We start from the raw sequence: 25,643 nt of genomic DNA on the forward strand, positions 1-25,643 counted from the left end.
TGCAGGATAAAATCCTGCAAGTTTGATTTGGGGAGATGGGGCTTTTTCCTGTAACTCCAGTGTCCTGGAAAGATAATTTGGTTTTAAAAGGGAATTTTACAGGGAAATATTAGTAAAAAAAAGCCAATTTGACCAAACTCATGTAGCAGACAAGAAATATCTGAAGGACCCAAATCTGCATCATAAAGAGCAGAAACAGTTCAAGGTGGGTTTGGGATTCAATCCCAACAGAGATTTGGGACCAAACCGGGATCCAAGTGATTCCTTCAGCAATTTCTGGATGGAACAAGGTCTTGGAGCTTTATTCCAGGTACCAGCAGTGTGGTCTGGTGCCCTGTTCCACCCCCTGACTGCTCAGCCAACAGCCTCTAACCAGGATCCTGGTATGGATGAGGGAAATTCTTGTCCACACCTCAGCAGGGGGAAAGCTCCTTCACTGCTGTGCTGTGATTTCTTATCCCTCAGGAATGGGATATGGGAAATGGGATAAATGGGAAATGGCCACGGCCATTTCCAGGTTTTAGGAAGAGCAGGATGAGTTTAAGCAGCTCAGCAGAGCTGAGCCAAGATATTTCATCCTGCTGGATGGACCTGTGGGGCTACACCTCAGATCTTGCTAACCTGACTGCAGCCAAAAACCCTAATAACCACTGCAGCTCCTTCAGCTTCTACTCCAGAAAGATTGGGGGGGAAAAAACCCCAAAATCAGCGGGCAGTGGAGGAAATTCTGATTCTGACCAGAGCAGGAATCAGGAGCTGCCCTGCACACACCACCCGCCGCATGAATCCACCGAGGAAAAGCCTCTTTCAGGACTGAGCAGGGTGAACTGTGCCCCAAGAGAAGGAAAAACCCAGGCAGGAGATGCCAGGCTGAGGTTGAGGCAGCTGTGCCCTCTCCAGGTACCTGTTGAGTGCCATGGTGACAGTGGCTCCCTGCTGCATCTCCTGCGACGCCGCCACCGCCGCCTCGGCTAACGATGCCACCGCCTGCGTGGCCTCCGAGGCCTGCGTCGTCTGGATGGTCATCTCCCCTCCCTGCAGCGTGGCCCAGTTCTGCTCCACCTGCAGGGAACACAGCACAGGCTGTGGGATCAGGAGAACCCCCTCCAGGGGTGGCTGATTGCCAAAAGAAAAATGGGTTGGTTTTCACAGAGTCCTGCAGTGTCCAGCTCTGAGAGCGGGAAAAGGGAGGGAGGCCGGGACCCGGCTGAGGATGGGCTGGGCACTGCAGCCCTGCATCAGCCATGAGGCTCACAGTGCATAAAGATCCAGAAAGGTCCTCAAAAACCCAGAAATCACAGAACTCACACAATCACCAGGTTGGGAGAGACCTTCAAGGCCATGGAGTCCAGCCCAGCCCCTGGCAGCCAGTGCCACATCCAGGCTCTCAAACACACCCAGGGATGGGGACTGCACCACCTCCCCGGGCAGCCATTGCAGAACTTGATCCCCCTTGCTGGAAAAGCTTTTTCCTGCTCTCCAGCCTGAATTTCCCTTGGCTCAGCTCGAGGCTGTGTGCTCTGGCTGTGTCAGTGCTGCTGGAGAAAGAGCCCAAGGGCAGCTGAGCCCAGGCACCTTTCAGGAGCTGCAGAGAGCGATGGGGGCAGCCCTGAGTCTCCTTTGCTGCAGGCTGAGCACCCCCAGCTCCCTCAGGGGCTCCTCTCAGGCTTTGTGTTCCAAGCCCTTCCAAATCTCTCTTGTCCTGCCAAATCCTCAACAAAACAGGGCAGTGGTGTTGTTGTTGTACCTGGATCACTGCCTGCCAGCCTGGGCTGTTTGTTAATTAGCTGTGATTAATGGCCATCAATTAAAACACAAGTTCCACCTCACCATGAGGAAGAACTTCCTTCCTTCCTTCCATGGAGAGTGGCAGAGCTCTGGAACAGCTGCCCAGGGAAGCTGTGGAGTCTCCCTGTCTGGAGATATCCCAAAGCCACCTGGACGTGTCCCTGTGTCACCTGCTCTGGGTGACCCTGCCTTGGACTGGATGATTCCCAAAGGTCCCTTCCAACCCCAGCTGCTCTGGAATTCTGTGTTTCTGCAGTGCTGGAGCCCCAGCACAGATCACATCCCTCAGGGAAATGAGCTGTGTTTTCCTCCCTGTTTCTATTTGCACTTTTGGGGACTGGTCCATGTTCCCATGCAGGATTTATCTGGACAGCACCTGTGACCTCAGCTGGGATTGAGCCATGTTGCTTAATAAAAGATTATGGTGTCTGGAAATGTTAATTTATCCCAGGTATTTAAAATTCCCTAACTCCAGACATTCCATAGATAATTTTCATATTACCTGAAGTTCACCCAGCTGTTCATTTTTCCCCGTATTTTCATGTGGAGCTTCACAGCTGGTGAGATAATGATTATATGGCCACAAAATGCACCAGGATGAGAACTCAAAACATTCTTTGGACCAAAAAAGCAGAGGATCTGCTGACAAATCCTACTGGCTGCTTTGCAAGGTGGAGAGCTCCCTCCACCTCCCATCCCCATAAACATTTTAGGACACTCCCCAACTTCTAAGACACAAATAAAGATGCTGCAGGGGGTGATGAAAAAAACACCTCCATTTTTTGGGATGGAGATGGTTAAAAAAGCCATAAAAGCAGAAGTGATCTGAGGCTCAAGGTAAAATTTTGCACGAGGAGACTTTGCTGCCTTTGGGCAAAGGGTAATCCCAGCAAAGGATGGAGAGGGAGGGAGGGAAGGAGAACCTGAAATTGTGGGTGGGGAGATCCCAGAAATGACCTGCAAAGGTGCCCAAAGAATTTCAGGACAGGGATGGGGTAAGGAAGGAAGGAAAAGAAGCTGGGACTGTCTCAATCAAGGCTGAGCTGCTGAGATTCTACAGCTGAGAGGGTGTAAAAGAACGTAAAAACCATCCAGATCCAGGACAGGGAGCCCCACTCAGCCTTACTGGTGCCTTTGAAAGATTCCCTGCAGCTCTCAGGAGATAAAACTGGACTGGAAAACCCCAGAGCAGCTGCAAAGTGCTTCAAGGTCACTCCAGGCTGTTCCAGTCGGGTCTGAGATGGGAACAGGGTTTGTGTCCAGCAAAGCTGTTCTGTGCTGCCACCTCTCGCCGTGACAGCCCAGCTGGGCACAGCAGGGACAGAAAGGGACACAAAGGGACACACAGCCTCTTTAAAGGTGGGGTTTGAAGCCAGAAGGGCAAAAAAAAATCTCTATGATTTTAAGGGAATGGTTCTTCAACCCAGAGAAAGAAATCCATTTTTTAATGTATGATTTGATTTAAAAAAAAAGGAAAATAAATGTTTGCAGGTTTGAGCGCTCAGATTTAGGCACGGAAATGTCAAAAAACCCTAAATAAATAATCTATGGGAGGTATATATTAAAATACCCCAAAATTCAGACCTAAGGCTTCCACGATGATTGTGGAATTATATACATATATACATGTATAAAATATAATTTCTATTATATTTATAATGTAATTTTGTATTTAAAATTTCTATTTATAATGTCTTTTATATTTTTTGTACAGAAAGTGCTGAATTGTTATTTTGGCTCAGGAGTCTGCAAACACAATTTTTTATATATATATAAAATATTATATATGTAATTATACACATAATATCATCTTTTATATAATTATATAAATATTATATTATATTATATATAACTGTGTATAAGTATATATATAATTGTGTATATGTACAATTTTGGCTCAGGAGTCTGCAAACACATAAAAAATATAATATAATATAATATAATATAATATAATATAATATAATATAATATAATATAATATAATATAATATAATATAATATAATATATACAGTTATGTATAAAATATACTATAGAATTTTTATATATAATATTTTATAATTTATACATTATATTATATATTATATCTATAATTGGGTTTTCAGAGTCCTGAGCTGAAATTATACATATAGACATTTATACATAATATTATATAATGTATATTATATGTTATATATAATTATATATAAAATTTTAATATTTTATATCTATATTATATATTTCATATATTATATATATAAAATTGCATTTGCAGAGTCCTGAGCAGAAATTATACATATACACAATTATATAGATAATATTATATAATATATATTATATATAATTGTATATAATAGATATACAATTTTATTAAATATAAATATAAATATAAATATAAATATAAATATAAATATAAATATAAATATAAATATAAATATAAATATAAATAATTGTGTTTGCAGAGTCCTGAGCCACAATAGCAACTCATCCCTTTCTGTATCCAACCCCAGCCTCCTGTTGTGTTGTGTGCCAACCCTTATCTGTCAGGCTGGTGTTTGCTGGTGTTTGCTGTGATCCCAGAGATGTTTCTGGAAGCTCAGGCAGGTGCCCCAGGAGGAGCAGGCTCTCACCTCTCCGTCAGCCACCGCAGAATAGTTCACCTGTGCCACGGTGACCGTGGTGGGCAGCTCGGAGGCGTCGGCCAGCGTGGCCACCGTGGCCCCTGTGCCAACCTGTGGAGGAGAAAACAATGCAGCTGTTAGTGCAGGAAGTGCCCACAGCTCTAGGGCAAAAGGGTCTCGTGTGCTGTCAGATTAAAAAGAATAAAGGAATTTACTGTCAGGGGGGTGCAGGGAGGCTGTGGATGTCCCACGCCTGGAAGTGTCCAAGGCCAGGCTGGACAGGGCTTGGAGCAGCCTGGTGTCACAGACACATTTTATGAAAAATCCTTTAAGATTTTTTTTCTCTTGAGAAGCCTCAAGAACAAAATGTAACCAATGGTTATCTGCTGCTGTGGAATGCAACAGGTGCATCTGGGATTGGTCTCATGTGGTTGTTTCTAATTAATGGCCAATCACAGTCAGCTGGTTCAGACTCTGTCTGAGACACAAGCTTTTGTATTAATTCTTTCCTTTTCTATTCTCAGCCAGCCTTCTGATGAAATCCTTTCTTCTATTCTTATAGTATAGTTTTAATATAATATATACCATAAAATAATAAATCAGCCTTCTGAAACATGGAGTCAGATCCTCATCTCCTCCCTCATCCTGGGACCCCTGTGACCATGGTCACAGCCTGGGATGGTGGAAGGTGTCCCTGCCCTTTGCAGTGACAGGATCTTTAAGGTCCATTCCAAGCCCCTCAAATTCCATGATCCTGTGACTAATTCTAACTGCAGAGCTCACAGAAAACACAGAGCTGTCCCCAGGGGGGAGGAAATCCCAAACTGGAGCCACACTAACCCATGGCACCAAGTCATTAATCCAGACTGGAACCAAGTTTTGCACATTCCTTGTGCTGTCCCTGTGTCCATGAAGGCCCCAGCAGTCTCCCAGCCTCAGGAAGAGCAGCTGTGGGAGCATGGTGGAGTGAACTCCCTTCTCCCACCCACCCTGCACTGGCTCAGAATTCCCTGCACACCCTCCTTGCTGCCCAGTCCCTGGGTCTCATCTCCAGGCACCCTGGCAAACATGAGCTCCTCCTCAGTACCCCTTTGGAAATGATCTTTTCCCCATTTAACAGCTGGGAAAGGACAAAGGCAGGGAGATGGGCAGCTTTGTCTCTGAGGAGAATTAAATATAAATGCCAGGAAGTCAATGGGATCTCAGGTATCCAGCACCTGAAAGAACACCAGTCAAAGGGAGATTGTATGGACAGGTGAGCAAAGAGAACCAGCCTGGCAAGTCTGCTGGGCCTTGGTGGGGAACAGAAAACTCTGACAGCCACTGAAAAGCTTCATTTGGGAAAAAAACCCTACACCAGTTTTTACACCCAGTTTTTATCTGCATGATGTCTGAGACTTCACTAAAAATGTCATGCTCAAGGACAAAGTGCTGGGCCTGGTTAGGAACCACCACCAGTGGTGGTGTGGAGGCACAGGGAAACTGAGATTCAAATCTCACTCCCACAAGGAGTTTGTGGGAAGTTTCAAGAGAAAACCTATTTTTTTTTACTTCCTGAGCAGCCAGAATCTGCCTTCCCACACAGGGAACACAGGGAAAACAGGAACAGCACTGAGCTAAGAACAGTGAGAGGAATCCTTATTCCATGAGGACAAATATGCATTTGGTGTTTGTAATAAATGTAATACATTTCAGGTGTCAGATGAAGACCTGGGGCACAGAAATAACTGATCTAGATATATATATATATATATATATATATATGTATATATATATATATATATATATATATATAACAGATAGATAGATAGATAGATAGATGATATATAGATATGCATTTGGTGTTTGTAATAAATATAATACACTTCAAGTGTCAGATGAAGACCTGGGGCACAGAAATACCTGATATATATATATGTATAAAATATGTATATTATATATAGAGATATATATAATAAGTATGTTTTATACATAGATATATATTTTATACATATAATATGCATATTATAGATAGATACATAGTTATATATATATGAAAATACCTGAAATGTAGCTGATTAAACTACATTTCATACCATTAAAGGAAGGCAGTTCCACCACCTCTCCTCCCATTGTCACCACAGGTGCTGTGTGGTGGCACCAGGGACTGGGTTTGTTCTAAGTAGGTTCACTAAACTCAGGTCAAACCCCTGAATTTTTTTGACCACATCACAGAAATCCTTGCACCGGACACCAAGGGGTGGGAGTTGGGAAGAGAGAGGATGAGGATGGATCTTTGTTGTAGGGTAAGATGTGATAAAGACAAAATTCCTGAAGGACAAGTTTGGCTCCTGAGTTTCCTTAAACCACCTTTGGTGTTGAAACCCAGGAAATTCCTCTGGCTGCCCTGGAGGGCCTGAGCCCCTGCCCAGGGGGCTCAGAGACCTTGACACAAAGCCCAAGACCCCTGTGCCTTTGATCTTGACCCATGGAAAAAAATTACCAACCTTATATGAGGATTTACAAGCCACAAAAGTTTAAGTAGAATGATAGTGAATTTATCATAGGGTGAAAAATAGATTTTTGATGTTTTTAGAATGGGGGCTCAGGGTCCCAAGATGGAGGGATTTGGGCATGCCTTGTCCTTTCTCCTTCTTCTTGGCCTCCATCTTCTGGGTGATGTTGGCACTTTTGGACTGGTTTAGAGTAGAAGCTCAGTGTCTAACATAGGTGATAGGTATTGGGAAGTTATGGTAAATATTGTATGTGTAGTTTTTAGTATAAAAAGATAACACTGCCTCTGAGGGCAGTCAGAGTGCCTCTGTCTGACCTGCTGGACAGACCTCAGCAGGCCAGAGAAAGAATGTTATAGATAAGAAATAACAAACAACCTTGAGATCGAGAACTGCTGAGTTCTGACTCCTTTGAGCGCCAGGCTGGGAAAAGAGACTTTCTAACACATCTCGGGGTCACTGTGAGCAGTTAAAGCCCCAAGAGTGGTGGTTTAAATGTACTGGAGATGGAGAAGGCAGGGGGCTGCTCTCACCTGGATGAGGGACACGGTGCCGTCGGGGTTGCTGAAGGTTTGCACCACGGTCTGGGAGGGCACCAGGTGGGCGATGCTGTGCGTGGTCGTGGTCTGCGGCGTCTGCTGGTCCTCGAAGGCGTAGAGCAGGTCCTCGCGCCCGTGCTGCTTGTAGCAGTTCTTGACGATGGTGCGCAGGGCCTGGGTCCAGGACACCTTCCAGCAGCAGGGACAGGGGACAGTCAGCCCAGGGAAGGGTTCTGAGCCAGCTCAGCGCTGGGGTTTGCACTGTGCCCTCACTGGGCTTTGTCGGGTGGTGTGCAAGGATTCACGAACAACCCCAATGTTTAATCTGCCTCTGCTCATCCCCTCCTTCCCCCAAGGAATCACCCTGAAGAGCCTCCTGATCCAGTGAAGATGCAGGGGCTGGATGAGAACACCTTTAAAAGGGCCCTTGCAACCCAAACCATTCTGTGACTCCAAGCAGAAAACCACAGTGATTTGGGAAAGCACCAAAATGCTGCCACAGCACCATTTCCAACCTCCCCACCCAGCCAGCCCTGAACCAGCCTGCACAGGTCCTGCTGCCTCCCCACCACAACGGCTTCCTTTGATTATCTCTGTGACAGGCTGGTACAAACTTTACTTTTTCACCCAGTTGTCTCATTTGCCCTGGCTCCACCGCACATCCACGACTCCTTCCTTTAAGCACAAATCTCCCTGCTGCTCTGAACAGGCCAGCATCCCTTCCCTCCTGCAGGAAGCCATGACACAGACCCTTTCTTCTGTCCCTCAAGGCAAAAACCACCCCCAAAAACCCAGCCTGCAGCCCCTGTGCTCCATTTGGAGGCAGACAGGGAGACACTCACCCGCTGCTTCTGCTCCTCCGTGCGGACATCGCTGCGGACGTTGGCCCACGGGATGTCCTCGGGCCACCAGATGGGCTTGCAGCTCTCCTTGCCCCAGCCTGGCTTCCCACGACCCGTGGAATACTTCAGCATCTCGGGGATGAAGGCTCTCAGCTGTGCCTGGAACAAACAAAAGGTTGAGAGGTGTTCAGGAATTCCCATCTCGGGTGGTTTTGAGGGCCGTTGTACAGAATTACTGGGTTCAACTTCCATCCTGTTGGAGCCATCAAATGGAGAGAGGCCTGAAAGCCCAAGGAAGGTGGACAATGTTTTGCCACCTTCTCCCAGAACTCAGCTTGGCAGCAGGTGGAAGGGAAGAGACAAAATTCAATCAGCAAATACAAAATTACAACACCAAGGCACAGCCATTGTATTGACACTTCACAACTCAAACACTACCAGGAAGAGAATGAGCCAACCTCAAATGGGGAAAAAAAATCACAATAACCTATTAAAAACCCCATAATCAATGTCCCTACAGAGGCAGGAACTCAGGCATGAGCTGATGCATCATTTACAGAGATGCTGTGAGGGGATGGAGCTTTGGTGACAGCTGAAATGTGGAAACCACAGTCTCACACTTCTCCAGCCCTGTCCTGCCAAAATAAATGAAAAACTCACACAGGGTTTCGTGACAAGATTGGTTTTGCACCAGGGACTCCTTGAAGCACCAGGAAAAGGCTGGTTCAGCTGCAGAGCAGAGCAGGAAGGGGAGAGCTCTCCTTATATCACAGGAAACCACATTTAGTTTAAAACCTGCAATGAGGAGCACCTCCCTGCATCACTTCAGAGCTTTTAGAGTAAAATATTTCATAGAACCATGGAGTCATTTCGGTTGGAAAAGATCTTTAAGTTCCCCAGCACTGCCAAGGCCACCACTGACCGTGTCCCCAAGTGCCACATCCACAGGCACTTGGGCTTTGAAAGGGCCACATCCAAATGGCTTTGAAACCCCTCCAGGAATGGGGACTCCACCCCTGCCCTGGGCAGCTGTGCCAGTACCTGATCACCCTTTCCATGAAGGAATTTTCCCTAAAATCCCCATCCTGCCCCTGCCCTGGCCCAGCCTGAGGCCGTTCCCTCTGCTCCTGTCCCTGTTCCCTGGAGCACAGCCCGACCCCCCCGGCTGTGCCCTCCTGGCAGGGACTTGTGCAGAGCCACAAGGGCCCCCTGAGCCTCCTTTGCTCCAGGCTCAGCCCCTGCCCAGCTCCCTCAGAAGTTCTCCAGACCCTTCTCCCTGTGCTCCAGCTCTGGTCCCCTCTCTGGACACAGTCTGGATGTTGCATCCATGGGCTCCAAGCTGTCCATGAACTCATTTCCAGCTGCCTTTTCCACCTTCCTCATGGAATATGCCCTAAAGCACCTTTTTCCCAGCCTGTCCATGATCCACCTTCCACTGCAGGGCCAACACCCACCCTGACATGCTCCAGGTTCCCAGGATGGGGCCTGGTGAAGGGAGAAGAAATAATTCCTCCAGAGAGCAGTTTCTTTAAAATTACATTGTTCATAGCCCAGGAGAGAAAAGAATTTGTTCTTCAGAAACTCTGCAATAAACAGGGCTGAGTGAGCAGGGCTGGGGGAAGGAGGGAAAGCCAGAATGGAGCTGGAAAAGGCAGGGACTTCACTCCCAAGGATTAATATTTAGCAGCAACTCTGCCCAATAATTTATTCAAATAAACCTGATAGCAGCAGGGTTTTTTGGAGGTGCTGTTGATTTTTGGGTTGGTTTTATTTTTTTTTGCTTGTTTTTGGTAAGGTTGGAATTGAAGTGTTAGAGATGGTGTTTCGTGTTTAGGTTTAGATGTTTGTTATTTTTAAATTTATAATATATATAAAAATAAATTTTATTTATATAAATAATATATAAAATTATATATCTATTTATATATAATCTATATAAATGTATATTATATATAAATAAATTATATATATAAATATATAAAATTATATAAATAATTCTATAAATTAAATCATAAAGGAATAATTTATAAATATTAAGATAAATTAATTAAATAAATAGTTTATAAATATTAACTATTTATAAATTTATATAATATAAAAATTATATATTTATAATATATATTTTTATATTTATAGTATTCTATTAATAAGTTACAAAATTGTTAACTTTTTCTGCATAAGGTTTTTTAAGGTTAAACTATTTAATTAAGAAATTGTACTTAAATTATTTTTATTTTTAACTTAATTAATTATTTGAACTCTGTAACGCGGATTTTTTTTGTTTAGTTATAAAATACTATTTAAACTTATGAAGAACAAGGAAGAAGGATTAGTTTTTGTTTTAAAATTTCTATTTTGTTTTATATATATTATATATATATAATATATATATAATATATAATATATATATTATATATATATTATATATAATATATATATTTATATATATTTTGTTTTATATATTATATTAAATATATATTATATTATAATATATATTTATATATAATATATTATATAATATATTTATATTATATATAAATATATATTAAAAAATATATATGTATTGTATTTTAAATAATATATATATTATATTTTAAAACTCTAAACTTTAAGTTCTTTACTTTCTGATATTACACACTTTTAATTAACTACACACTTGTAGTTTTAGTGTTATTAGCAATTCTGGTTTTAGGTTAAATGCAGGATTCTTTTGGGGGTTGGAGTTTTTTAGTACAGAAAGTTTAGAATTTTCAGCATTTAGGACTGCTGCAAAACCAGTTAAAAGCTGCTTTCCTGCCCTGCCATCAGCAGAGCTCCTTGTTTCCAGCTGCATCAATTACTGCTCCACGGCAGTGCAGGGCTCAAGGTGCTTGTTAAGGAGGGTTTGTCTTTAATCCACGGGGAGACAATCAGCAGCTCTGTCAGGAGAGAGGACTTGGTTAATTAGTGCCCTAACGAGGCCAGGCTCTGCCACAGGTAATGTCCCCCACACCCCTGGGGCACAGGGGAACATCCACCTGCAGGAGCCACGGTTCTGCTGGCACCATCCAGGAAACACCCAAAAATCAAACCTCTGCTGAAAAACCCCAGTTTGTGCTCTTGGAAAGGGCTCAGGTAACCCCCAGGATGGAGGATTTGGGAGAAACTGTGGGAAATGTTTCTTTGCCACCCTTCACACAGGCTCAGTGTTTTCACCTTTAACGTTAAGTTCAAGAATTAATGGTACTGAGCTATCCCATTCCCAAATGCAACAGCCGAAAGCACAGCCAGCTGTATTCCAATGGCTCTCCAGAGCTGGAAACACCAAGGAAAATGGTTTTTAGAACAGAGCAAAACCTGTGGCTGGAATTTTCTACACATCCCCACAGCTCAGCCTCGGGATCTCTGGGAAAACCAAAGTTGAGGCCATGCAGGACCTCGGCTGCACCTGGAAGTGGGAGAGGGAAAAACAGGAACTGCACCAAAGCTGGCAGGGAACGCTCAGCCCTGAATCCATCCCTGTGCAATGCCCAGAGCTGGAAGGGAACACTCAGCCCTGAATCCATCCCTGTGCACTGCCCAGAGCTGGAAGGGAACACTCAGCCCTGAATCCATCCCTGCTGCACCTCCCAGGGCTGGCAGGGAACACTCAGCCCTGAATCCATCCCTGCTGCACCTCCCAGGGCTGGCAGGGAACACTCAGCCCTGAATCCATCCCTGCTGCACCTCCCAGGGCTGGAAGGGAACACTCAGCCCTGAATCCATCCCTGCTGCAATGCCCAGGGCTGGAAGGGAACACTCAGCCCTGAATCCATCCCTGTGCACTGCCCAGAGCTGGAAGGGAACACTCAGCCCTGGATCCATCCCTGCTGCACTGCCCAGAGCTTGCAGGGAACACTCAGCCCTGAATCCATCCCTGTGCACTGCCCAGGGCTGGCAGGGAACACTCAGCCCTGAATCCATCCCTGTGCACTGCCCAGGGCTGGCAGGGAACACTCAGCCCTGAATCCATCCCTGCTGCACCTCCCAGGGCTGGCAGGGAACACTCAGCCCTGAATCCATCCCTGCTGCAATGCCCAGGGCTGGCAGGGAACACTCAGCCCTGAATCCATCCCTGCTGCAATGCCCAGGGCTGGCAGGGAACACTCAGCCCTGAATCCATCCCTGCTGCAATGCCCAGAGCTGGAAGGGAACACTCAGCCCTGAATCCATCCCTGCTGCACTGCCCAGAGCTGGCAGGGAACACTCAGCCCTGAATCCATCCCTGTGCAATGCCCAGAGCTGGAAGGGAACACTCAGCCCTGAATCCATCCCTGTGCAATGCCCAGAGCTGGCAGGGAACACTCAGCCCTGAATCCATCCCTGTGCAATGCCCAGAGCTGGAAGGGAACACTCAGCCCTGAATCCATCCCTGCTGCACCTCCCAGGGCTGGAAGGGAACACTCAGCCCTGAATCCATCCCTGCTGCACCTCCCAGAGTTGGGAGACCATAAAACCACCCAGGCTATGGCTCAGCTGCATGGGAGCTGATTCCAGCAAGGATTCTCCCCCTGCCATGTGCCCTGGATGCTCCAGCTGGGAGAGCAGGAATGCAGCTCTCAGGATGTGAACAGGCACCATGATGATCCTTGAAAAACTTTATCAAGATTTTTTTATGGCTTGTAGGTGCCAGAAAAGCTTTTACTGGCTCCTACAAGCAGGTTATAAATCACAGGGGCTTAAAAAAATCAGCTTAAAGGACAAATCATGTGTTCATAAAACAGTGAGAGCTGACTGGAGCACTGAGCTCAGCTTGGTTAAGCTCAGATTACCCAATTTTACTCCTCAATCACATCAATGAGCAGCTGAGAACAAGTTGAGGGGCAAACTCAGCTGTCACCAAAGTCCAGAAAGCACCAAGATGCCCCTCTGTGAAGGCTGAAAATCCCCCTAAAACACAGGTTTTCCTGCCCAGCCCAGGTGGGTGATACTCTCCATTCCCAAGGCTGGAGAAACATCTTTGCCCAGGGAAATAAAGGCTTTATTTCCCTCCAGACCACTGGGGAAGCAGAGCAATTAAAAGGAGAATTATTTTCACCTCCTCACTGATGACACCTCTACACCTGCCTGCTGGCACCTGCTGAAAGCAGAGGCCTCATTTTTCCAGTCCCTGCCATCCTAATTACATTTATATTTATTTTAGTTCCAGTTTTCCATAGGGTTTTGTGCAACTTAGCTGCAAAAAAAAAAAAAAAAAAACCAAAAAAAAAACAAAACAAAACAAAAAAAAAAAACAAAAGCAGCTGATTTTTTACTAGAAAATACAAATAATTATACTGGAAGCTCTGGGAATCAAGATTCCCACAATAAATGATGGCACCTCTGTGCCCAGCTCAGGAGAAACCTTTCTACAAAGCTCTTCTGAGCTACCTCACAGTGCTGGAACAATGAGGGCCATTCCTAAAAAAAATCCTTGTTTTTTTACCATAGAGCAGCAGGAGGGGATTTGAAAGAAGAGGTTCTACATCAGCACTTTGGGCTGGCTGAGCAAAGGCCCTGCAGGACCAGGAGGAGAAAAACATTTCCATGGGGAACTGCTCCTGGTACACAGCAAAAGCTGCCAGGGGCAGCTCCTGCAGTGCCACCTTTCACAGGAGTTTAAAAATCCAAGAAATCATTTTTGTCTTCTTTGTCAGGGATTGGGGAAATTATCTGTACTAGACAAAGCACAGTAAGCTCAATATAATTTTATTATGAGTGTGAGCTTCTCTGATTGCACTAAGAAATGGAAATGGTGCTTTGAGCAGGGTGTGACCTCTGCAGAGCACAGAAAAATCTGCACATCTTTGCCCTGCTCTGACCTCTTTGTGTGCTGCCCTTTCCATCTTGCTACTCCCTCAGAAAAAAAATTGCTTTTCAGCAAAATTTTAATTAATTTTAATTTAAATTTTAATTTAATTTTTCATTTAAAACTCATTGTGGTGCCTCAGACTGGGTGTACCCAGAGCCTCCTGCAGGCCACACCTGCCTGAATTCAGGTCCTGCATCCCTGGGAAGGAGATTTCCTTCCAGATGAAGCTTCCCTGGGGAGTCCCCTGCACTTTCTTCCAGCAGGGAGGTCAGGCTGGACCTGGAGAGAAAGGGAATCTCCCACATGCCCAGAGCACACAATTCCCTGTCTCCAACAAAAATATCCCATCAGGGTCTGATCTGGGGTTAAACTCCCCTCTGCTCCAAGCTACAGCAAGAAATGGAGGAGGGAATGAACTACAGGACACAGAAAGGTGTCCATGAGAGACCTTCCCAACCTCAGAGCCTAAAGATTGTGGCAAAGAATGGAACAAACAGGGAACAGGGAAATTTTCCCTGGGAGGTGCCAAAACCAGCTCCAAAGGGAATGCTCCCAGCAGCCTGAGCTCTCCCCACCATTTTTTTTCCCAGAGAAAATCAGCACCACTAACAAAGCTTCAACAAAAAAATCTCACCAGGGTCTGAGCTGGGGTTGAACCTTTGGCAAATTCCCCTCTGCTCCAATCCACAGCAAGAAATGGAAGAGAGAATGAACTACAGGACACAGACTGAGTGACCTACAGGACACAGACTGAGTGACCTTCCCAACTTTGACACCTAAGATTGTGGCAAAGAATGGAACAAACATTTTCTCTGTTCCCACTTTCTGAGGTACCAAAACCAGCTCCAAAGGGAATGCTCCCAGCAGCCTGAGCTCTCCCCACCATTTTTTTTTCCCAGAGAAAATCAGCACCACTAACAAAGCTCCAAGAAAAAAATCTCACTCAGGGTCTGAGCTGGGGTTGAGCAGCAAATTTCCCCTCTGCTCCAATCCACAGCAAGAAATGGAAGAGAGAATGAACTACAGGATACAGAAAGGTGTCCATGAGCGACCATCCCAGTCTTGGTGCCTAAAGACTGTGGCAAAGAATGGAACAAACAGGGAAATTTTCTCTGTTCCCACTTTCTGAGGTACCAAAACCAGCTCCAAAGGGAATGCTCCCAGCAGCCTGAGCTCTCCTCACCAGCAGTTTTTTTTCCCAGAGCAAATCAGCACCACTAACAAAGCTCCACCTCCAAGCACAACCGGAGCTGTTACAGCCCCAGGGGAATGAGGAGATCAGAGCCATCCCCTGGAGAGGCAGCCACACAAAACAACAGGATGTGACTGCAGGATGCCCAGCATGCCTCTGTTCCCCTGCCTGTGCCAGGGTTGGTTGCTCACCGGGGTCACCTGTGCACTCACCTGGGTCATTTTGTCCACGGAGACGGGGATGCCGTCGATGGTGAGGGGTGGCAGCTCCGAGTTGACCTCCTGGGGGGCCGGGGCGTGCTCGGCCAGCGCCGACTCCAGGTCCTCCAGGATGGTGCTCTTGTACTTGCGGACCTGTGGGGAGTTGTTAGGCTCAGGTAAACACGGTGAGCAGCACCAGGAGAGGAGCAGGGTGCAGGCCCAGCCACCTTCCCCAAGGTGCTGCAGAGCAGGAGGAGCAAACAGTGGCACAGCTGGCAGGAAGCAGCCAGCAGCCCCCCGAGACTCAGCCCTGCTGATGAAACTTTGCAGTAACACCGGCAAGGGAAGAATTTGTGGGGTGAAAGGAAAAGTTCTCAAAGTAGAACTTGTCCTGGGCAGGGTCTGCAATAAGGTGCAGACAGCAGAGCTGAGTTTAAACATGTCATTTTTTAGGGTTTAGTCTGGACAAGAGGAGGCTCAGAGGGGAGCTTGTGGCTCTGCACAAGTCCCTGCCAGGAGGGGACAAGTTGGGCTGTGCTCCAGGGAACAGGGACAGGAGCAGAGGGAACGGCCTCAGGCTGGGCCAGGGCAGCCTCAGGGGGGAATCAGCAGGAATTTCCCCATGGAAAGGGCTCAGGCCTTGGCAGGGGCTGCCCAGGGAGCTTTGGAGCTCCCATTCCTGGAGGTGTCCAAGGAATTCCTGGATGTGGCACTCAGAGCTCTGGGCTGGGGACAAAGTGGGGTTCTGACACCTTGGACTCAATGATCCTGGAGGTCTTTTCCAACCTCAGGGGTTCTGGGATTCTGTGATCATGACCTGTTCCCTCTGATTTTTAATCCAGGCTATTCCCCCCTGGTGAGATGTGCCAGGCAGCCGCTCTTGCAGAGAAGAGAGGACCTCAGTGCTGCCCTCATGTCAGGGAGTCAGAGGAAAATTAAGGCTGGAAAAGATCTCTGAAATCACTGACTCAACAGGTCCAGCACTGTATTCCATAAAACCTAATCTCTGTTTTCCAGGGTTTTTAACATGACCTTCAGATCCCTACCAGGCTTCCAAGGCTGCCCTGAACAGAACAAAACCTGCAGAGAAGGTGAGGAATTTCCTTCCTCACTTTCCTAGGGACACCTACCACGTTCTCCAGGGGTGCAGCACCGAACACTTTGAAGACAGGGTTGGGTTTGGAGGGTGAGATGCACAGCACGATGGCCTGCTGCCCCACTCTGGTGGTGTACTCATCCAGCGTGGCCCGCAGCTTCCTGAAACACAGCAGAAACTGGCAATGGGCACCAGCTGAAAGCACAAACACCACCCCTCTGACTGCCAGCTCCCCTGCACAAAGCAGGTGAGAAACAGAGCCCCAGCTGCTCAGCCTGGCCACATATGGAGTTTATTCCTCTGTCCCACAGGCCTGCTGTGCTCCCTGCAGTCACCCAGCAGCTCAAATGTCAATTATTCTCCCCTCTCTCCTTTTCTCATTGATGTAAAAAGAGAAATCACCAGAGCAGCAAAGCTGGGGCAGCGAGAGTCTGCACTTCCACTCTGTCTCAGCAACACAAAACTTGTGTTTTGTTGAAGCACCTGAATGATTCATCAAGAGGCCTGCAGACAGAGGTTGTTTTACATCCAGATCATAGCAGTGCAATTCTCCAGCACCTAAGTCCTGCTCAAACCAGATCTGGAGGAATTCAAGCTACAGGATAAGCAAGAACTGGAAATATTGCAACAGCTCAGCACAGGAAACCCAGATGTCCCAACACCTGCCCCATCAGCAACTCCCTTCGGAATTAAAACGTTCCACTGGATATTTTCTGCCTCTTATTCCCTTTTAAGCAGTGCAAGAGCCAGAAATGGTGGCAGAAACTCCAAAAGCAATAGAGAAGTAGTGTTTTCCCCAGTAAAGCTGAGCACTCTGTGAGGTGACAGCTCAGCCCTGTCCTGGTCATTTCAGAACCTGAGGCTGCCCAAAAGCACCAGCAGCCACACACAGATCCCACAGTCAGGGGTTTGGAATTACCACTTGATTCCCAGTGGGTGAAAATCAAGCACAAACATGTGTTCAACTGGTCAGAGTGGAAAAAAAAAAAGATGTTTTGTCATTATCTTAATGTAGCAAAATGAAGTAGTTGCGTGAAAGGAGAAGAAATAATTCCTTCACTGAGCAGTTTCTTTAAAAATATATTGTTCATATTTAAGGGAGAAAAAGATTTGTTCTTCAGAAACACTGCAATAAACACAGAAACTGCAATAAACAGGGCTGAGCTGGGGGAAGGAGGGAAAACCAGAATGGAGCTGTAAAAGGCAGGGACTTCACTCCCAAGGATTATTATTTAGCAGCAACTCTGCCCAACAATTAAACCTGAACTGTCCAATGAGATCCCAAACAGCATAAAAAGCAGGAACTGCTTTGTTGCAAAAGGCAGGGAACAGTAGCAGCCGATGTTCACAAATGTTTCCAGAGCACGGAACCTGGGTGGAGTCTCCAGGGCTGTGCAGTGCCCTCAGCTCTGCTGTGGCTCGGGGGCCATCAGGTGGCAAAGAGCCTCAGAGCACCTGGAATGCAGCACCTGCAGGGCTGTGGGGCTCTGCTGTCTCCACTGGAAGTTTCTAAAGCCAAAAAAAAGTGTTTCAAACTCGGGTAGGAATCTCCCCTGGGTTATTCTTCCTAAAATTGTGCTCTAAACCCTGCAGTCTTCCTGTGGGGTTTAGAGCACAATTTTAGGAAGAATAATCTGGGGGAGATACCTGCCTGAGATTCCTTTGCCAGTCTTCACAATGGCAAAGGAAATTTGGATATACACACGCTGAATTCATCCCCAGAATGGTTTAATCAAGCAGAAAAGACTTTTTTTGTGAGGCAGATAAATCCTTTGCAGAGCTGGGATATGGAAGGAGCTTCAATTTCTGCTAAAGCCACTATGGGTATCTTGGAATATCACTGTGACAGATAACTGGGGTTAAAACACAACAATGGATCCACCAGAGTGTCAGTCCTGGTGAGCACAGAATCAGAGATGAGCAGAGCTGCAATTTAACCCTTTAACGCCAACTAAAACCCTGATTTACCCCTGACATGTAAATGGACCAAACTTAAATATAACTTATAACTTCCTGGCTTCCAGAAAGACACTCCCAAAAAAAACCCCGAGCTGGGTGACTCCTGGACAGCACTTGGTGTGACCACAGAGGCCAGCAGAGTGGCTGGAGGACACGGAGGTGGCAGGGCCAGGTGGGTGCTCACCTGAGCAATCGTGTCTGCTGCCTCTTGCGGATGGAGGGGTTGGACTCGAACACGTGCGGCCGCTTCCGCTTCTTGCCCGTTGCCACAGCAGCGGCTGCTGCCATCCCCACAGGGCCTGCAAAGCACAGCACAGAGGGTCAGTCAGCTCCAGCAGCTCGGGAGGGACATTGCACTGTGCCCCACAGCCAGGGAGGGGTGCCCAGGGTGTCCCCAGCAGGGCCAAGGGACACCCATCCCTCCCTGAGCTCTGCTCTGCAGCGCTGAAAGCTCCATCCCCCAGGCTGCCAAATCCCAGCTCAGTCCTGGGGGAAAATCACATATTTCAGCCTAAAGTTCTCCTCACACTCACAGAACTCTGTGTTTTTATCTTGAAAAACTCCCAAGATTTGAATGACTGAGGAGATCCTGGTGGCTGGGGAGAGGAAACCAGGTACAGCTCCACAAATCCTGCTTGGACACCTCAACTACAGCATCAGGAGTCTGAGCCTTTCCTGAGGGATTAAGGACCTGTTCTAGTGGGAAAGAAATGTAAATTCCAGAGTTCCCAGCAGTGTTCTACCAGGAAAAGAAATGTAAAATCCAGAGTTTTCAGCAGTGCCCTATCAGGGAAAGAAATGTAAAATCCAGAGTTCTCAGCAGTGTTCTACCAGGAAAAGAAATGTAAAATCCAGAGTTCTCAGCAGTGCCCTGTCAGGGAAAGAAATGTGAAATCCAGAGTTCCCAGGAGTGTTCTACCAGGGAAAGAAATGTAAAATGCAGAGTTCCCAGCAGTGTTCTACAGGAAAAGAAATGTAAACTCCAGAGCTCCTAGCAGGGTTCTACCAGGAAAAGAAATGTAAAATCCAGAGTTCCTAGCAGGGTTCTACCAGGGAAAGAAATGTAAAATCCAGAGTTCTCAGCAGTGCCCTGTCAGGGAAAGAAATTAAAAACCAGAGTTCCCAACAGTGTTCTACTAGGAAAAGAAATGTAAATTCCAGAGTTCCCGGCAGTGCCCTATCAGGGAAAGAAATGTAAAATCCAGAGTTCCCAGCAGTGTCCTACCAGGGAAAGAAATGTGAAATCCAGAGTTCCCAGCAGGGTTCTACAGGAAAAGAAATGTAAAATCCAGAGCTCCTAGCAGTGTTCTACCAGGGAAAGAAATGTAAAATCCAGAGCTCCTAGCAGTGCCCTACCAGAGCCTTCTGAGGACCACCCAGGCCTGAAAATCCTGTGTGCTAGAAGGGAAGGGGAAAGAAAAATTCCTGCAGGATGGGAGGGTGGAAAGTTCATAAGCAAGAGGCATGGGATGCTCAGGGGGTGGTGGAACCTCACAGGTTTGGTCTCAAGTCTGATACAGAGTCAGGCCAGACTCAGTGCTTCATTATCACCCCATTTTTCTGCCAATGCAGACCCACTACAGGGCCAGTCTGGAGGACATTTGGCTCACTGGGAGGAATCTGTGATTCTGAAGTACCTTCCCAGTCTGGATATGTCAGGATTTTCTGTGGATCTCCCAGGGAGAGAGGCCTGGCATGTGAGCTCCCTGACTCAGCAAGGCTGCACTCCTGGGTTAGTTTTTGCTGTTGTTTATGTGGGGCCTGAAATAATCTTTGCTCTTTGACATATTTGGTATTTTAATTTTGTTACTTGAGGTAGCATTTTAGCAGGGACCTTTGTGCAAAGCAGCAATTCCCAGCACCTCTGTGATGCACACAGAAATGATGTGGGATTCAAGTGGTCAGCAGGGAGAATTTCCTGTGGAATATTCCTGTGGGTGAGATGGAATAATGATGTCTTAGGATTTAGCTTTTCTATTTTTCAGATCCTGTACTGCTTTAGTGTATAACTCTAAAACTCCTTAGCCTGTCAGCTGCTGTTCTCCCATTTTATTCAGATAAAACAATTCCTCTCTAGGCCTGAAACTCAAGGACACCTGACTGTTTTAGGCCCTGTGTCTGGGTTTGAAAAGCCAGGTGTCTGCTAAGAAAGGCAGGAGCCTCCCCTGAAATGGAAAATGCAAACCCCCTCCCTCTGAATTGTTATAAATTTAAAATTAAGGGGGGCTCTCAGGTAAAGATATGGGAATAGGAATAACAGTTCTTTATAAGGAAAGAAAATAAAATATAAAATAAACAATGCAGTAATACAAACCAAACCACAGCCAGAGTGAGAGCAGGAGCTGCCCCCTGTGTGTCAGGGTGGTGGCATATTCTCACTGACCAATCTAGTACAATACACAAATCCCAGAGCATTTCCATACAGCCTACAAGAATCACTACATTACCATACTGTGCTACACTTTAAACCCTAAAAACTCCTCTTTGGGCCCCTTCTGCCAAGCTGTAGGGTCTGCTCTGCCCCTTGGGCCTGTCTGCAAGCAGAGCGTGTTGTTCATCAAAAGGGGATCACCTTCAGCTGGCCACACCATTGTTTTCCTGTTGTTCAGTAACTGAGGGATCTCAAAGCTTGCTTTCACTTCAACCTCACTTACAGTTTCCATATTCTCCAAACTCTTGCCAGACAATCACATTTGACAAGGCTTTCCCGTTTCACCTTCCCCAAGAGGCGACGGAGCAGCCCCGGGCGTTACCTGCGGCCGCCAGGTGCGCGGTGACCTCGTCGGCCGCCGTGGAGTTGAGGATGTCGGAGTCGTCGTAGGAGGTGTCCTCGGGCGAGGAGGGCGAGTCCTCGTCGGCGCTCAGCATGCTGTGCTCCGTGTAGGTGGCCACGTGCACCTGCTGCACCTGCTGGGCCACGGCGTGCGCCTCGATGGTAGCCATGTGCTCTGCCTGGCTCACCCCGTGCTCTTCCATCAAGAGTCACTGCCAGGACAAAAAACCGTGACAAAAAGGTGTGACAAAAAAAGGTGACAAAAAACCGTGACAAAAAGCCATTACAAGAAGCCAGGCTGTGAGCAGCAGGGACAGAGATCGCCTCCTCCCTCAGGGTGTCTACAAGAGGGAAATAACTCTGCCAAGAGCCAGGGGAGTTTTAACCTGAAACTCTTTAGGTTAAAGAGTTTGGAAAAATCCACGCTTCCAAAAAGAACACGGCACCCAGACATCATTATCTGTGCTGGAGGGAAGGTCCCCAAGGACCCTGCAGCCCCAAGATTCTCCACTGAACGGTCAAAGGTGGGACTTGGTTTTGCCACATCAAGTTCCAGCTCTCAGGGAAGAGGCCTGAGGGTGACACGAAGTCTCCCCTGACCTCAATAGCTCAGGACACAAACAAAGATGCCAGCACAGAATCCCAGGAGCACTGAGGGTGGAAAAGACCTCTGAGATCATCGAGTCCAACCTATGTCCCCTCCCCAGAGCAGAGCACCAGGTGGCACATCCAGGAATTCCTTGGACACCCTCAGGGACAGTGAGTCCACCATCTCCTTGGGCAGCCCCTGCCAAGGCCTGAGCCCTTTCCATGGGGAAATTCCTGCTGATTCCCCCTTGAGGCTGCCCTGGCCCAGCCTGAGGCCGTTCCCTCTGCTCCTGTCCCTGTTCCCTGGAGCACAGCCCGACCCCCCCGGCTGTGCCCTCCTGGCAGGGACTTGTGCAGAGCCACAAGGGCCCCCTGAGCCTCCTTTGCTCCAGGCTCAGCCCCTGCCCAGCTCCCTCAGCCCCTTCTGGTTCTCCAGACCCTTCCCAGCTCCCTCAGCCCCTCCTGGTTCTCCAGACCCTTCCCAGCTCCCTCAGCCCCTCCTGGTTCTCCAGACCCTTCCCAGCTCCCTCAGCCCCTCCTGGTTCTCCAGACCCTTCCCAGCTCCCTCAGCCCCTCCTGGTTCTCCAGACCCTTCCCAGCTCCCTCAGCCCCTCCTGGTTCTCCAGACCCTTCCCAGCTCCCTCAGCCCCTCCTGGTTCTCCAGACCCTTCCCAGCTCCCTCAGCCCCTCCTGGTTCTCCAGACCCTTCCCAGCTCCATTCCCTGGACCCTTCTCCAGCCCCTCCAGATCTTTCTGCTCGGGACGGGCCCAGACCTGGACTCAGAGTCCAGAAAGAGGCAAAGCCATCACAGCCCAAGCACAAATATCACAGAAAGCTGAATTATTACAGCATCCAGTGGCAAAGCACCGAGCAAAGCAGCAGCTTACAGAGCCAGCAGGGCCCTGGACCACACACTGGGAGCACAGATCTGGGCAGAAGGACCAGGATGGGAGGTGCAGGGATATTTTCAGTCTGTCCCTGCCATACGTTTGTGGCAAAGAAAAGGCACATCCCTAAGAGATTTTCCAACAGGAGAATTAGAACTTCAACCCTCAAAAAGAGATTCCCCAAAGGGAATCTGTTCCTGCTCAGGGCAAAGAGCAGAAAGAGGTGACCAGCAGCAGGGAATAAGAAAATAAATTAAAAAAAAAGGTTCTGACCTGGTAAGAACAGTCATGGAATTAGAGCTCCTGACTTACACAGATCACAGAATGCCATGAGGGGTCACTGAGACACAGGAACCCAAACCATTTTGTCAAGAGGGGTATTTTGACCAAACAAAAAGGAGGTTGCAGCCAGGTGGGAGTTGGTCTCTTCTCCCAAGCCACAGGATAAGAGGAAATGGGTTCAAGTTGTGCTGGGGAGGTTTAGATGGGATTTTAGGGAACATTTCTTCTCCAAAGGGGTTGCCAGTGGAACAGGGAAGTGCTGGACCCCCATCCCTGAAGGGATTTAACAGACCCTGGGGACATGGTTAGGGATGGGATCGGCAGTGCTGGGGAAGGGTTGGAATATTCCAGCCTGAGGGACAGTAGAATGAATTGCTGTTGTGAGACTGTCACAAACCTACTGAGGCTACAGCTACAGCCAAACCAGCTTCAGACTCCCAATCCTCCCAAAAAAAGCTGCTGGAGTCTGATGTTGCTGTTGTCCAACCCTGTTTACAACTTGGGTTGTAATATTAGAACCATCCAAAAATAGCAGGAGTTCAAACAGTGCCAGCGAGGAAGGGACTGAGACTTTGAGGTGCAAATTGAGACAAACTGAAAACTTCTGGTGGAGAAACAACCAGCCTTAAACTCCTGCCATGAAAATCACACTGCCATCACCACAGAAAAATGGGTGGGAAAAAAAATATCTGTACATTGAGACAAACTGAAAACTCCTGGTGGAGCAACAATCAGCCCTAAACTCCTGCCATGAAACTCACACTGCCATCACTGCAGAAAAATGGGTGGGAAAATAATATCTGTACATTGAGACAAACTGAAAACTCCTGGTGGAGGAACAACCAGCCCTAAACTCCTGCCATGAAACTCACACTGCCATCACTGCAGAAAAATGGGTGGGAAAAAATATCTCAAGTAAACCCTTATAGACCAGCTTAACAGATTTCCCAAGACACTGAGCTTTTCCTGAAAGGGGACATTGCTGCTTTTCTGACTATTAAAATTTTAAAAACCCATGGGAAGATGTGATCAGAACATGACTGATAGAGCACAGTGACTTTAAAGTCAGGAGACAAGACCCCAAGACAACAAATGAAACCATTGGAACCAAACCTTGCACTCAAGGCAGCCTACACCTAACGCCACCAACACTGAAACCTTGGGAAGCCGTTCCCATATTCCAATTATTCCCAAAGGATTCCTGACCCCAGCCAGGCTTTGTGGGCCACCACCTTGGCTGGCAGGTGAAGGTGTCACCAAGCTGGGCCAGCCAAGCACCCCTGTGACACATGCAAAGGATGGGGCCTGGATTGGGGCAGGGATCTGGGCACAGGGATGAAAGGAAAGCTGTTCCCTTCATCCTTCAGAGAGGAGCATTCCCCACCCCAGGAAAGGAAGGGTGATCCCTGGTGTTCTCCCAAAACCAGAGCAGTTTCAGGAGGAGGGACAGCCTAATGACACAGCGGTGACTGCAAGGACATTTCTGGACACTTCCTTAGTCCAGAAGGCTTGGATGACAGCCAGTAGTTGTTTTAAAGTCATTTAAAGTGTTCATAGAAAAATATGAGGATAAAGTCCCTCTCATCACACAGTGCAGCTGCTTCAGGAGTGTGTAAGGGGTTCCCTTGGTGTCCTGTCAGCCCTGACCAGTGGCCGCTCACACCATCACTGGAGGAAACAGCAGAGCTGCCCCACTCAAACCACCAGAAAACAACAGGAACTGGTTGCAAACCCCATAAATTCCACACCAAATTTAAACCCACGTGGATTGAAATGAAGGTCTCTGTGGTGTGATTCTAACAAGTCACAACTCAGCCCATAAAACCCCCACAGACACCATCCTCTACCATCACCATCCAGCTTAAAGGGTGCTTAAAACTGAGTCCAAAATAAAAACCCCACACCAGAAAAAATCATGAGAAACAGCAGCACGATGGAAAAACCCCCTTACAGAGGCAGGGCCTGGAATGATTTTAAACCTTTATCCCACTGAAGAGGTTTTGCTTCAGATGCTGCAGGAGACACGACTGAGACAGACTGAAGCTGGAGATGAGCATTTATCCTCTGCAATGTTAAATCATGGTGCCATTTTTACCAGCTCAGCCCACACCTCATTAATTTGAAACCCTGCTCAGATCAGCAATAAATAAAAAGAATCGCTGGGTCTCGCTTCTTTGGTGGTTTCAATAACTTTGAAAGGAAGCAAAATAGGAATTCTGTGGAGCTTTTGAGAGACCTGCTCGCTCTGTCCTCTCATGAGAGGATCCCTCCTAGGGTACAACCATGAAAGGGACATTGGGGAAGGTCACCCTTTCCTTCTCTGTAGGAAATCACCCCCTAAATCAGGTTCTGGCCACTGTTTGCTGTTCCCCTTCCCCTTGCTGGGAGGGAGATTCCCCACTAACTGCTGCTTGAGCCACAGAACAAGGCTGGAGCAGTTTCCCAAGATGCTGCTGGTGGCACCCAGGACGTCCCTGCTCCTGCTGAGCTGCTTCCTCACTCCCAGGAGGGTAAGGAAGACCCCACTTCCATTTTATTTCAAGATCTACCAACAGTTTGTGGCTGCCACTCCTCTTCCTCCTCCCTGCCACAGCACC

General features: G+C 47.4%; 1 protein-coding gene across 1 annotated transcript in view; it reads right to left on the bottom strand.

Annotated features, from left to right (window-relative positions):
* NRF1 (nuclear respiratory factor 1) overlaps positions 1-25,643 on the bottom strand; it is a 62,630-nt gene that overhangs the window by 26,952 nt on the left and 10,035 nt on the right. The window contains exons 2-9 of the mRNA XM_071424245.1: positions 21,269-21,500; positions 18,700-18,814; positions 16,591-16,717; positions 15,473-15,613; positions 8,260-8,418; positions 7,412-7,606; positions 4,396-4,497; positions 905-1,062 (exon numbers count right to left, since the gene is read on the bottom strand). Coding sequence (XP_071280346.1) covers positions 905-1,062; positions 4,396-4,497; positions 7,412-7,606; positions 8,260-8,418; positions 15,473-15,613; positions 16,591-16,717; positions 18,700-18,814; positions 21,269-21,491 — 1,220 coding nt within the window. The 5' untranslated portion in view covers positions 21,492-21,500. The remainder of the gene's footprint in view (positions 1-904; positions 1,063-4,395; positions 4,498-7,411; positions 7,607-8,259; positions 8,419-15,472; positions 15,614-16,590; positions 16,718-18,699; positions 18,815-21,268; positions 21,501-25,643) is intronic.

This window comes from Agelaius tricolor, unplaced genomic scaffold (assembly GCF_023055355.1).
Source record: "Agelaius tricolor isolate 1412-34295 unplaced genomic scaffold, bAgeTri1.0.p SCAF_3, whole genome shotgun sequence".
Taxonomy (NCBI): domain Eukaryota; kingdom Metazoa; phylum Chordata; class Aves; order Passeriformes; family Icteridae; genus Agelaius; species Agelaius tricolor.